Source organism: Punica granatum, chromosome 2 (assembly GCF_007655135.1).
Source record: "Punica granatum isolate Tunisia-2019 chromosome 2, ASM765513v2, whole genome shotgun sequence".
NCBI classification, from domain to species: domain Eukaryota; kingdom Viridiplantae; phylum Streptophyta; class Magnoliopsida; order Myrtales; family Lythraceae; genus Punica; species Punica granatum.
In genome coordinates this window covers 33,669,525-33,683,228 of record NC_045128.1, presented here as the reverse complement: position 1 = coordinate 33,683,228, position 13,704 = coordinate 33,669,525, and the positions used below count along the sequence as shown (strand labels likewise).

The following is a 13,704-nucleotide window of genomic DNA, read 5'->3' as shown; positions in this document are numbered from 1 at the left end:
GTGAACCCCTGTCTGCAAAGGGTGCATTAAACCACTCCTCGAAATTCTGAACCGAATTGAAAATAATTGGAAGAAGAAAATTGAGGAGTGACCATAACTCCTGCACGGTATTCTGAATTGGGGTGCCCGTTAAAAGAAGTCTCCGTTGACAGTTATAGCTGCATCAATGAAGTCAGTACTATCAGATATAGCAATCAGATCAGTCAGATTAGCATGAAATTTAGTTCTGCAGTACTGTAAAAATGAATATAAGTCTCCTTCAAATTCTCATCCCTTTACAATTAAAATGGACAGCCATGGGTATCGTATAGCACATAAGAACCTATGAAGTAGCAAGGAAGCAACACTACCAGGGTACAGTTATTCACAGAAGCATCATACCCGGCGTTAAGAGTCTGCACAAGAGAGCACGTACTGCTCTTTAGCCGATGCCCTTCATCGATAATCATATAATGCCACTGAATTTTCTTCAAGAATGTTTTGTCTTTCATGATAAGATTGTAATGAGTGATCAGAACATTGAATCCATTCACAGATAGCCGCTCCCTCAATACCTTCCTCTCATCTAGACGTCCATCATAAAGTACTGCTCCAATACTGAACACACGAGAAAATCATAAGCATGTCTAGTCAGTGGATGGTGTGTGGGGGCGTCTCCGTGATAGACGAGAGAGTGAGGAAGAGAGATTGCAAACCTAGGAGCCCAAGTCGTGAATTCATTCATCCAATTTGGCAGCACGGCCTTTGGAGCTATTATCAGATGAGGTCCAGTCACACCCTTATTTTCCAAGAGATAAGCGACCAGTGAAATGGTTTGTATTGTTTTCCCCAACCCCATCTCATCAGCTAGAATTCCATTTAGGTTGTTATTGAACAAAGAGACCATCCATTGAAGACCGTCTAATTGGTAAGTTCTTAACTCTCCACCTTGAAGAGTGGAGGGTTGCTCTGTTACCTGTAAATTCACAGCCAGCGAGACGACCAGCACTACTCTGCAGACAAGCAGATAAAAGCACGAACATGTGAACCCTGACATATAATTTCAGAAAAGACAAAAAAAGAAATGCAAAAGCAAGTATTGCAGAGATTAAGGTACTCGCCTTCTCTTGAATTGCATGAATAGCGGAGTTGTACTGCCTTTGACCTTCCAACAGATCACTTGAGTCATCATTGCGATCTGAATCAGTAATATCTGCATCTTCTTCAGGCAAATATTCCCCAGGGGTTCCACTACTTGAGGCATCTAATTCTGTTTCTGAATCTTTCAGATGCTCAATGGCATCAGAATATCCAGCATCCTTTTGACGTTGAACAGCAGCTCCTAAGTTAACGAGGAGCTTGTTTGTTTCTTCAAGAAGCATAGTTAATCTCTCATTCTTGCTCTCTTTCACCATTCGCATGTATGCTTCCTGATCATCAGCTTTAAGGGCTTGGAACCTCAACTTCTCAGCCCGTGTGGCTCGTTGCCTTTGCCTTGCATGCCATGCCTACAAAACATATGGACGTGTAAGAATATTCTGCCACAAGCTAGCCTTTGTTTCTGCGAAGCTTGTCAATTTCGTTATGTTTGGATTGTCAGATGACAAGAGGGTTCCATATATCTTGTCTAGTTGGAGGACGGATGCAATGAAATAGAAAGAAATACCTGGACCCCATCATTTCTCTGCTTTTGGCGTTTCAGAGTAGCTTGATTTTGCAGATGAAATTCACGGAAGGCATTCAGAATTTCTGCAAAGAATTTCCGTTTCCTGGTTTCTATGAGATTCTTTTCCTCCTCCTCTAGCCTTGAAAGCCTCTGAAAATTCAGTGTTACCACATCAGTATTCTGTATAATTCCTACGGCAAAATCTCTACCCATGCTATCGAATGTTTACTTACTCAACAACTGAGAACCTTTACTCTGTAACCAAGATATATTCTCTGTAGGTTATGATAGTGGTGACTACAATGAAATAAAATGCCAAAAGAACCAAACACAAACTCGCTACTACAGTTGTGAAAATGATAGTCCAGACTCCCAGTCCTCTACTATGTTGAAAGACACGTTAATCTCATTACATATTAGTTAAGCATCTCCATATAAACTTTTCTTAGTGTTCCTTGGGACGACAAAAAGCAAAGAAGTCATAGAAGGGGAAAAGTAAACTAATAAGTGACCTCAGCATCTCGTTTCTTGCTGAAGTGATCATCAGCTTCTGTAGCAAAAGCATCTCCAATCCCATATTGGGCCCGATGCAATCGCATCATTCCCCAGTCAAACAACTGCTTATCGGGATAAGCACAGTTCACCCGAAGCCAGTACTCAGCACTTACACGAGTTCGCACCTTTTTTTGCAATTCTGCAAGTTGCCAAAAAGAAATCATCACAAATGTTCAGGAATGAGAACTTCTGCGATCCTTGGTAATCAGGAATTACAATGTGAAATCCATGCAAGGAGATAAAACTTCTCAAAAGAAAGTTAAACGGACAGCTTTACCTTCAGTCCATAGAGTTCAAAACCTTTATTATTATTTTATACGATCTTTTAATAAAACATAACAAAATAAGTGTTGTTGGTCTGGAACAGAGTGTTTGCAGGACATTATAAATGATTGTATTGTGTAATAATCTAGTAATATATTTACGGACATATAATAAAAATCAGAACGGTTATGGAGGACTCATCTTCGAGATTACGGATATTGGAACTTTGACTTGCTTGGAATTATAATAGATTCTCCAGAAAAAGGCAAAGCTGAACGCCTTCGTTCCCCTACTATGAGCAGGATGGTTGGACCACTGTGCTTGAAAGTTGAGATGCTTAAATGATTGGGATACATACTGACAAGAGAAACAATCCGACTGCCGGTTAAAATACCGAGCGTGCAGTCTACAAAATGAATGGACCCGACCTCACTTGCCAGCTGAACATGAGAGATAGTCTCGCTTTCTCACCTTACGCTCCAAGAAATTATCAGTTCAATTGCCAGTTATGATTGTCTGCCTACTCCTCTGTTAGGCACTCAAATCTAGTTCTGCCAATAGCAGTGAAGGATCCTCTCCCTGAGGCAATGCGAGTGGCAGCATCTCGGTGCCTGATGGTGCTGATACAGATCCAAATCCCGAGCCTATGCAGCCAGATCAGATCGGGGAAGATGTCAGTACAACTGAGCCATCTTTGGATAAAAGTGCTAGTGGCGCTGCTCAGTCAACGTTGGTGAAGAGGCTCAGCATTGTGGTCCTGTGATCTCCTCATGGTCAAATTTCTGGCTGACTACGATCTCATGTGAAAACTATATTCAAGCATTGAAGTTATGTACCGTATATTACATGCTTTGCTGGTGTTTTATTTAGTATTGCGAGTTTAATTAAGTTTACATATGTTACTGGGCAAGAGGGATGTCTAGTTACTTTCGAGTCAGTAGTAGAACCAGTCCATTGTATCTTGGTGTTAAGTCCATAAGCAGCATCAGTCAATCTATGCACGAGTTCTTTTGTATTGCTCTTTCTTGGGTAACCTTCGTCATTACTGCATCTTCTATTATCCTTCTTTTTTTCTTTTTTTTTGCGGAGAGGGTGTTATGTTACTCTACCGTAATTCTCACTTTTATGTTTTCTTTAAAAATAAAATAACGAAGTTGTTTTCTAACTATCTGACTATTTTCATAGTGGGATGACTTCATACCCCTAATGGACGAAGATATAGAGCTTGGAGGAAGAAGATACTTTGAGGACTGGTGTGGACAGGTAAATGTATCTTAATGTATCTGCGTTTGCTGTGTGATCATCTTCACTGCCATAAGTATATTTTCCTTTTTCATAATATAGATTCAGCCAGGAAATTGGAAGCTTATATGCCGCAGTTACCGTCATATTTTCGAAAAAAGAAAATATGATGCCTATGGAAAGGGTCATTACGTGTACTTCTCCATTCGTTGGATTGTATTGTATTCTGATGGTTAGCATATGTGCAGGTTGATCGAAAGACGAGCGGAGGAATACAATGCGGTAAATGCCTGAGAAGCTGGTATGTCCAGTTTATCTTCGGTTATTGGACCACCTCAAAGGTGTGACGGAGGGAGGCACAATCAAACCTCTGAAGAAAGAATCCAGAGAAAACACACTCATCAGGGGATCTCTTGACCACTCAATGTCTAAGGCACTGACAAATAAATTCACGGCGTGGCCGGTCGGACCCATGGTTGATAAGATAGGCACTTTCTGCAGCTGAAAAATATAGAAAAGCATAGAACGAGAGGACTACCCAAGTCTTTCGTAGCAACAAACTGTTAGGTAAACAAGAAGTTGCTTTGCTTAGAGCTGAGGTGATGCCTAGCAACAAACTGAAAGTATACTGCTTGTACAAATTTCTTGGCTTAACTGACTACGAAAGATCACAACTGCAGCAATGCAATAACTGGTCAGTAAAAATACAAAGAACAAAAGACTTATTTGCCGACAAAACACATGAGAGAAGCTCTCACTTGCTCGCAGTGCACTAGCCAGAGTCTTCATAGATGAACCGTCTCCTCACTTTGGACTTCTTTTATTTCTGAATATCAGATATGAGATTTTAATAGTGAGTACATTTCCGGCGACTGGAAATATCTTGGGCTTTTAATGCACCCATGTAAAGAAGAAAAAACGCCTATGGTTACAATCATATTTATGTCCAAAGGCCCCTGGGATCAGTCGAGACTTTGGATACTGGACAAACCAAGCTTTTAAAATGAATAAATTCCAATTTCAATTGACATTACCCATATCTACATCACGACGACTTAACTACGGATGCTTTCATTACATGCTCAGGCATCCGCAATAACTTGTAAACTAAATATCAGTGCAAGTCTTACACTACACACGGAATGCAAAAATAGCTTGGTTTTAGACCACTAGGGCTTCACTGTGATTTTTCCCGAACAAAGAAGGTTTCAAACTTCAAACAGGAAGCACTTCAAACTTTATAGTTGAGCTAAACTAAGAAGCCATGAGTGTGACATTTTAAAGGTTTATTGCAGCAGAGAAAGCCCCCAATGAGAAAAGTTTATAACTAGAACACGGAAAAGGATTTTTTTTTTTTTAAAAGAAGCAGTACCTGGGGGTACCTTTGTTATAGCTATCTTTGCAAGTGCTTCTCGTTGTAGGATCTTGTCAGTTGTCACCTGCAACATGCCCCGAATGGCCGGTATAAGATAAGAACCGCTAAGGATTTGGGAATGGGGGTGGAAGGAGTGATGGAGAGGCAAAGACTCACCTGATTGGGTTCATTTTGCATTTTCGGGTAACTTTTTGCAGCTTAATCTCTACCATCACAAGCAATTGGGTGATAATTTTGTCCGACCAAAGAAAGAAGGACTGCCTCCAAGAATGCTTGAAGTATAATGAGCAACAAACTCCCAAGAATCCCGTGGCAAAGCCTGGGGCCATGCCTGAATATAACCAACAGGCATAGGACTCGTCTTTACCTGCCGAATCATCACCATGCTGTTTGTGAATATCGTCAAATTGACCATGATCTCCTGAGCAATTCTTTGAAAGTGGAGGCCCGCATAGCGCATCATTCCCGAGATATGATTCATTTGTAAATGTACTCAGATGGGCACTAGAGGGAATGGGACCAGATAATTCGGATAAGCTCTGTGGTATGGGGCCTGAGAGTTGGTTGATGGACAAATCAAGGGACTCCAGCTTCTTCAGATTGGCAATCTTTGGAGGAATTCCTCCCCAGAGATCATTCTGTGACAGGTTCAGATTTTCAAGGTTACAGAGCCGTGTCAACCCAGCCGGAATATCTCCATTTAATCTATTATTTGAAAGGTCAATAGAGAAAAGATACCGGAGTACACTCGTGTATATTAGGGTTATGCTCTTCATATGGACCTCAACTCCAAACCAATAAGGGTTGATTGTCTCACCAGGGTACTTTGGGTCGGACATGGTGGTTAAGTTGTCAAAGCAAAGGGGGATGCTTCCAGAGAGGTTGTTGTGTGCAAGGTTTAAAACTCGAAGGTATCCGAGTTTGCATATGCTCATAGGAATCTCCCCATAGAAGGAATTAAACTCAAGATTCAACATTCTTAGCTCAACCATGCGACCAATCCAGAGGGGATTCGACCAATCAATTTATTTCGACTCAGATCAAGCACATTAAGATAAGTCATAGTGCTTAAGCATTTGAGGATACTCCCACTGAAGGCATCGCCGTGTAGCCCCAGAAAGGACAGCTCTTTTATAGAGCATAAGGATGTTGGAACCAGGCCACTGAACTGGTTGTTCCCCAAGTTTATTGCTTCCAATTGACGTAACCTTTTCCAACACTCTGGGAGTGTCCCAGACAGTTTGTTATTTGAGATGTCAAAACCTCGTAAGGACTTCATATTGCACAAAGAAATTTCTCCACTCAACTCATTGCTAGACAGATACAGGATCTCGATGTTAAAAGCGATGTTGTGAAACCAATTAGGGATGATACCTGATATGCTTGCATTGGACAAATCCAGCTCACTGATGTTCCTCTGTGCCCGAAGCCATGCGGGAAATTGAGGCCTAACTTTGCAGTTTGACATGTCAATTAAATTAAGTTGAAATGAGGAACCACTTTTGGGTTAATCTTGACCGCCAACTCATTTGACGAAATGTCCAACCAAGTCAAGCTCGTGAGATTAGCCAAGTGAAGTTCGGTCACCACTCCTTTCAAGAGATTGTTGGACAAGACTAGATAAAATAGATTCGACATCTGGCCAATGCTTTCTGGAATGCCACCCGTCAAGTTGTTGTACCCGAGATCCAATTCCTTCAAAGAGGATAGCTGAGGCAGATACACTGGAATTGGACCCTCGATTGAGTTTCCCGAAAGTCCAATATACTCTAAATTCTTGAAGTGCCTAATTTCATCCCCCAAACGACCGCTGATTTTATTCCCCTGGAGATCTAAGTATCTCAACGTATTCTGGAGGCAGCTGAAAGGATTGCCTAATGCAGCAGAAATACCTCCAGTCAAGTCGTTACCTCCCAATTTCAACGCAAACAGGTGGCAGAGATTGCTGAGATTCTTCGGCAGCTCACCTCTCATGGAATTATATCGGAGATCAAGGAAGGCAAGTTGTTTGTTATTATTGATGATCTCAGTGGGAAAGGAGACGGCTCCTCCATCAAAATTAGAGAAGACGCCAGACAAGTCGAGGTGAGTGGTAGAGCTTAAATTGAGCAACCAATTAGGAATGGTAGAGCCTATGCCTATATTATTACCACACAGATCAAGAAACTCCAGCGAAGTACTGAAATTCACTTGCAAGGTGGAGTCAGAGATTGGAAGAGAACAGTCTGCTAATCCCAAAAATTGAAGAGAAGAAAGCATGGAAATTGACTGCAACCACTGTTGGGCATTCCTAACGGAGTTGCCAGACAAGTCGAGGTGTTTCAAGGAAGGAAGACCTGATAACCATTCAAGGTTATTGACTGTTGCATAACCACTTACATATTGAATAAAATCACGAAAGTTGTTGAGATCAAGATACTGCAGATTGGAGAGGTTCCCAAGGTGACAGGGGACCTTCCCGGCGAATACATTGGAGAGGTTAAGATACACCAAATTAGAGAGTGAGCCTAGGAACTCTGGAATTTCGGCGTACGAAAAGTTGTTCCAGCTCAGGTCTAGGTAATTCAAATGCTGCAGTTCGGCTAGAGAAGGATGTATGTGACCTGTCAAAGTGCAGTTCCCGTGCCCCAGAAATTGGTCGAGCAGTACATCACCAAAGTAGAAGGGCACAACACATGGACTTCGAAGGTCGAGCTTCAGGACGCGGCCCGTCAGTTTGCTGCATCTGACCCCCTTCCACGAACAGCAGTCATCTCCAACCCATGATGACAGGAGATTGGACTTGTCGACGAGGCCTCGCTTAAATTCGAGAAGAGCTTCCCTCTCCCTCTCGATGCAAGTGGCATTTGTGAAAGCAGCAGCACATGAAGCGCGCTCAAATGTCGAAAAGACAAGAAGCGCGAATGACAAGAAAATCATAGAGGCAGTACGGGATGAAGCCATTGGGATAGTGTTATGAGCCCACCGCATCGGGAAACATATATATGCCCTTATTCAGAGACAACTTTGTTCGATATTTACTTTGTATGAAACTGTGGCATGACAAGTTTGAGTCGCTCACTATTTGACAAGTTAGATTACCACTACAGGTGGAACCTTCATAGAAGTAACCTTCTGACGTTACAGCATTAAGTCAATCACTTGCATCCAAGAAGGAAAGACTTCTGAAGGTCTAGTCTTCTTTATGTTGTGTGGCAGGGAATGTCTTCACATCGATCCCTTTTCTTCTTTTTGATGATTCTCCCCAAACTCCGTGTCTCGTGGGGTGGAAGGAATTGTGAACCCCATAGATCAACCTTATCGTTGGGGGTGTTTAATTTTTCCTAAACTTGAAGAAGCACCGCATAACGTTCAAATTGACAGAAAGAAAACTTTGGAGGACTGACGATTTTCTCCCCTGTTCTTTCTGTCTGCCGCTGCTCTGCTCTGGCTGGTTTATCCTTGTGCAGATTAGCTTATATACTGAGAATGCAAATATATACTGATATAGAGATATAACCAATAAAACTTGGAAGGCATGGCCTTATAAATTATTTTAATATCCTTATTTAGCTATATTCCATTGTATATAATTTATATCTATATATTATACTGCATATTTTCTTCTCTTGTGTATACAATCTATATATTTTACTGTATAATTAATTAATAAAATTTAAAACAAGTTTGTATATATTTCCTTACTATATAATTGATGACGTGGCAAAGCATAAGAATTCCGTTTTTTTTATTTTTTTTATGAGGTGATGGCATTTCATTATCAATATATCATTTTTTTTTATCCATTAATGTTCCATTTCTATAACCCGTTAGAGATCAACTTATTTTTTGAAAAATTATGTTTTTTTCTTTTTTTGGGTGGAAAAAAATAATTTTGTTTTCCTTTTAGTTATAACCACATAAAAAGGAATAATTAAAACTTCCAAAATTTTGATGGACATAGACATCAAAACCTTTGTCTTGGTCATTTGGATGGTTCTTGGCCATCAATAAACGCATAGTTCTTCCCTTTTTTTTTTTTGCTGAATAACACAGTTCTTACTTCCTTGCAATTGACTTCCACCACCGTGTTTTGGTCTCTGGAGGTCAGAAACCAAACATTTTCATGCGGAAGACTCAATGGGTATTCATTTGGACTTAAAATTAAATACTTCAAGTAATCGATTGATGAAATTTTAAGCACTTATTAAATTAATGAGTGCTTAGGTAGCAAAGTGGATTGACTCAAGCAGCTCGATACTTATTCCCCTTAAGTAAGGTCTCATATTTGAATATTGTGGATGGAGAAAATTCGCGTTGGGATAGCTTTACCTTTAGTGGGCCAACTTGACTTGACTGGATTAGTCAGAGCCCATTGATTTTCAGATATCGGGATTCACACAGAAAAATCATGAGTGCTTAGTTAATTACGTAAAAACTAAACGAGAGGCCAGCACATGAGTATGATGAGTTGTAGAGATAAGAGAATAACCGATAACTACCATGTTACAGACGCTAAACATACAATACAATTGGGATGTGATCATACCCGTAATCCGCCTTTTTATGCAGTCCAACCTAAAAATTTTGATATTTATTTAATATGTAATTGAAATTTAACAATTAATTGAATATCATATATGAGTTTTAAATTATATTATTGGTTGTACATTATAGTGCAATATTGCATCAGGGCCGTATTAACAAACAACTCAAACATATTTTATTATATTTTTCGAATACACAGTAGTATATGCAAATTAGAAATTCTCTTGGACTTATGAAAATGTTATTAAGCACCTTATATTCGTCAAAATAGCACAAACTCAAATAAAAGAAAAACTCGAGAATAGAAAAGTCCATTATCTCTATCTCAATTATTTTTAGAAAAGCATTTTGGATGGAGTGATTGCGAAGTCCGCAACCAACAAATTAGGAGAATTAATCATAATCTTATTACTTTAAATTTTTCGAAAATTCCATTGTCACCACATTCTCTTTGATATGAAAGCCTTGGGCAATCTTACAACAATACACCTACAACGACGAAAATTATTGCTTCAAAACAATTTCTTTGTGCTTTCCAAGTTAGTAATACAGAGAAAAAATCTATCTTCATCAATAGTAACAGAGAGATATATGTGCTATATATATGATTTTCGGATCAAGTTGGAGACGTTTGGACTGTCGCGAGTCATGAACCTTTGAACTTCCATATAAGTTAGGGGCTTTTGGAATTCTATATGCTAATGACTTCATGACTTCTATAAGAGTTAATACTTCACCTGACGTATTTAGTATTTTAGTGCTCGTGATTATTATAAATATTTATTACTTTTACTTTATGTTCAAATATTTAGTATTTTAGTTCAAATATCTAGTATTTGGTATAATTCATCACAAATAGTAAAAGTACTAAACAATTCATTTGAAATACTAAACACTTGAACTGACATACCAAATATGTCACTTTAACCGAATGTCATGTTAAAATTCCCCTAATTATATCCCTCATTGCTAAATTGTTTTATAGAAAGGCCCTGAAAAGGAATAGTGCAAGTATAGAATCCGACGAGGCCAGACCACATTTGGTCTCCAGTCTTTGTTTTTCATTTTCTTTTGTTTTATCAGAATGGAAGAGAATTGAGGAGAAAACCCACCGTAATTGTATGTGTCCGTTAATAACATTAAGAATACACTAAACTAGGTCAATCGCTAGCATCCAAGAAGGAAAGACTTCTTAAGGTCTAGTCTTCTTTATATTGTGTGGCAGAGAATGTCTCTAGCTAATTAGTTTGGTATGCATCTGCTCCAATAAGTCTTTGCCAACCATCACAAATCGATCCGTTTTCTTCTTTTTGATGATTCTCCCCAAACTTCGTGCCTTGTGGGATGGAAGGAATTGTGAACCCCATAAATCAACCTTATTAGGCATGGAGTTTGTACGATGCACGGTCTAGAATATAATCAACTTTTCCATTTTGTTAATTCCATTCTATATAAGATCGAGTGTTTTAAATTGTAATTTATATAATTTATCATAATATATTGTTAGATATATGACTAATAGCAACTGACTTGAAAGAAAAAAAAACTATATTAAAGAAGATAAGAAAAAACAATAATTTAATTGGTTAGTAATTGATGCACTTATCGGATTTGAAATGTACAAAAATTACCATATGTAATGGACTTACTTTCACGGCTTCTTCTGGTAGAATTTTCTAACGATGACACTGATCACAATCAGAGTATTATTTCGGATATATAATATGGTTATATATGCAGTTAACAAATCATACAAAATATTTATATACGGATGTTAAATCTTAGCATAGTGTATAAAATATAAAAATTAAAAGTTTGAAAAATTAAAATTCAAAACAGGCTTCCAAATTTTACAAAATATATACTAAAAATATTATAGAATATATAAAAAAAATTATTTTGCGAATAACCATATTTCATCAGAATTATTTATTTTAAGATTAAAATTCATAACTGTCAAAATAAAAATATTTAGATTTATTCATAAAAAATAAAAAATGGAGAAAATTTCACTGAGTAATCTGAGCATACAAACTATTTGATTTAAAAGAAAACCATAAATGTACCCACGCTACAAGCTGTGTTTATTAAACATTTTTTGTGATCACTTCAAATATATATAACAAATGTAATAGCCCTATTTATTCATAAAAAATGTTATAGAATTACTATTTAAAAATTTCAATTAATGAAATTAATAAAGAAAAATTTTAAAAAAGAAATAAATGCATTAGCGAGATGAAGGAAAAGAGAGAGGGAACGTGAAAGAGGGAGGAGAGAGAGGCCAGAGGAATGGGAGAAAATTAAAGGAGAGTCAACAACTGGTCGTTGAAAAAAGTTTGAAATTTCTCATTTACCCATAACTTTCTACTAATATAACTACTAATATAACGGTTATTAATTTCGTAATTTTATTTTTCATGGATAATTCTGGGAGAAGAAAAGTTGGACAACTTAACTTCCTTCTCACATATATAATAATTAGAGGATGACTTGGACGTGCCATTCTATAATTTAAAAATAAATTTATTGAAAATCTCATTTATTTGCTAACTTTTGGTATTAATTGTGCCATTTGATATACATACTGGATTATTTTCTGTTTTCTTAGCTTCAGGTACATCCATCCAAGGATCGTTTATTTTTTAAAATAGTAATAATAAAACTATTATTAAAACCTTTTTATAGATATAAAGGGACGCGGTTCATTTGATTTGGAGAGGGAAGAGAAAGAGAGAGGAGAGGGTGAAAGAGGGAGAGAAAAGTGGAGAAAACGGTAGTTATCTTGTTGAAGTTACAATCATGCCCTCAATCTAATGGTAATTAAAAAATTAGAACATAAACTTCAAGGGTAAAAATGAAAGTTGAAAGTTAGACAAATGGGTTCCTTCTCCTTTTTCAAGTAGTATAGATCATTGTTATCAGAATCGGACCGGACCGACCGGTTCGATCGGTCGGACCGGGAATGGCACCATGTTCGGTCCGGTTCGCCTGAAAACCGAAATGGCAGCTTTGAATAGCCGGACCCATTGAACCGGTCGGTTTAAGTAAAATTTCATTAAACCGGCCGGTTCTATGGATTTTTATGGGTTTCCTATTTAATGTAAAAATTGATTGGTTGTGTAAGGATTTGAACTCATGACCTCTTGCTTCTCATATTAGCATGCTACCAACCAAGTCACCACCACTTTTTTGTTTTTTTTACTCTACTTTTAAGTACTTATTAAAATAAAATATTTATTTTGAAGTAAGAAATATTAAATATAGATACTTTCTTATACTATTGTTATATTTCTTTAAAATCATCATACTTTTATCTTAATTATCATAATTTTTTAATAATATGAATATTTATTTTATTTTAAATAAACGCGCGGTCCGACCCATCGAACCCCCGGTTGGACCCATAAACCCATGACCTCATACCCCTTCCGGTTCATCATCCGGTCCGGTTCTGATAACACTGGTATAGATAATAGATAGATAAGTCAAAATCTTTTATAGATCAATTCAAAAAATTAACGACTGGTCCAACAAATATGAAAAGAGATAGTGAAGACATCTTGTATAAAAACCATTTGAACCAATATATTCAGAAAATTATCACATCTCATGAGTCTTATATATATATTTTTTAAACTAAAATTACCAAATAATTAAAAATTAAAAATTAAAAAATTAGAAAATTCCTAATGGTCATCTTGAGCATTCTGTGCCCATTTAATCGCACCAACTATGGAGTTTGAGGATTTTTGGATCTAAGTCGGAATAGTAACCGCCATGGATTCCGACTTAAACTCTAAGAGTTTTTGGCTTGGTTTTGGCTTGAATGTTTCGGTCTTGGTGTGCTGAAGCTTGCTGCTGCTAGCTATGGAGTTGAGAGCATGCAAGAGGAGAAGTGATTAACTTAATGACATAAAGAGTATATATAGGCAAGCTTAATGAGCAACTAAGTGAAGAAGAGCTTGATTAAGGGCATGCATTAGTAAAAGTCGGTTTGCTTAAGGAAATATCAAGCATCATTTTCTTCCATTGCATTAATGAAGAAAAGATGGGAGCATTGATGAGCATTGATGAAGATTGAGTGTTGTCTTCA

The 13,704-nt window shown here is 37.7% G+C and overlaps 2 protein-coding genes across 5 annotated transcripts; both read right to left on the bottom strand.

Annotated features, from left to right (window-relative positions):
• Positions 1–129: 129 nt before the first annotated feature.
• On the bottom strand, positions 130–2,340 carry LOC116193894 (probable ATP-dependent DNA helicase CHR12). The gene is made up of 6 exons (XM_031522636.1): positions 2,158–2,340; positions 1,646–1,795; positions 1,101–1,487; positions 696–955; positions 351–597; positions 130–234 (listed from the first exon to the last, which is right to left on the bottom strand). The coding sequence occupies exons 1-6, from the start codon at positions 2,245–2,247 to the stop codon at positions 130–132; spliced, it is 1,239 nt and encodes a 412-aa protein (XP_031378496.1). The 5' UTR covers positions 2,248–2,340.
• Positions 2,341–5,078: 2,738 nt separating this feature from the next.
• Positions 5,079–8,128, bottom strand: LOC116197144 (receptor-like protein EIX2). 4 transcript variants are annotated; one of them, XM_031527186.1, is made up of 3 exons: positions 6,456–8,128; positions 5,238–5,719; positions 5,079–5,145 (listed from the first exon to the last, which is right to left on the bottom strand). In XM_031527186.1, the coding sequence occupies exon 1, from the start codon at positions 8,049–8,051 to the stop codon at positions 6,555–6,557; it is 1,497 nt and encodes a 498-aa protein (XP_031383046.1). In that variant the 5' UTR covers positions 8,052–8,128; the 3' UTR covers positions 5,079–5,145; positions 5,238–5,719; positions 6,456–6,554. The 4 variants fall into 4 exon arrangements, with proteins under 4 accessions (XP_031383046.1, XP_031383048.1, XP_031383049.1 ...); XM_031527188.1 differs by having other exon boundaries at positions 5,238–5,448; XM_031527189.1 differs by having other exon boundaries at positions 5,238–5,448; positions 7,685–8,128.
• Between the last annotated feature and the right edge of the window lie 5,576 nt (positions 8,129–13,704).

What these genes read in the sequence shown, in the direction of transcription:
- LOC116197144 (XM_031527185.1), bottom strand. Translation starts at nt 8,051, where the DNA reads ATGCGGTGGGCTCATAACACTATCCCAATGGCTTCATCCCGTACTGCC.
- LOC116193894 (XM_031522636.1), bottom strand. Translation starts at nt 2,247, where the DNA reads ATGATGCGATTGCATCGGGCCCAATATGGGATTGGAGATGCTTTTGCT. An exon ending in TTCACGACTTGGGCTCCTAG is followed by an intron (nt 598 to 695) that starts GTTTGCAATCTC and finishes TCGTGTGTTCAG; the next exon opens with TATTGGAGCAGTACTTTATG. An exon ending in CTGTGAATAACTGTACCCTG is followed by an intron (nt 235 to 350) that starts GTAGTGTTGCTT and finishes TCATTTTTACAG; the next exon opens with TACTGCAGAACTAAATTTCA.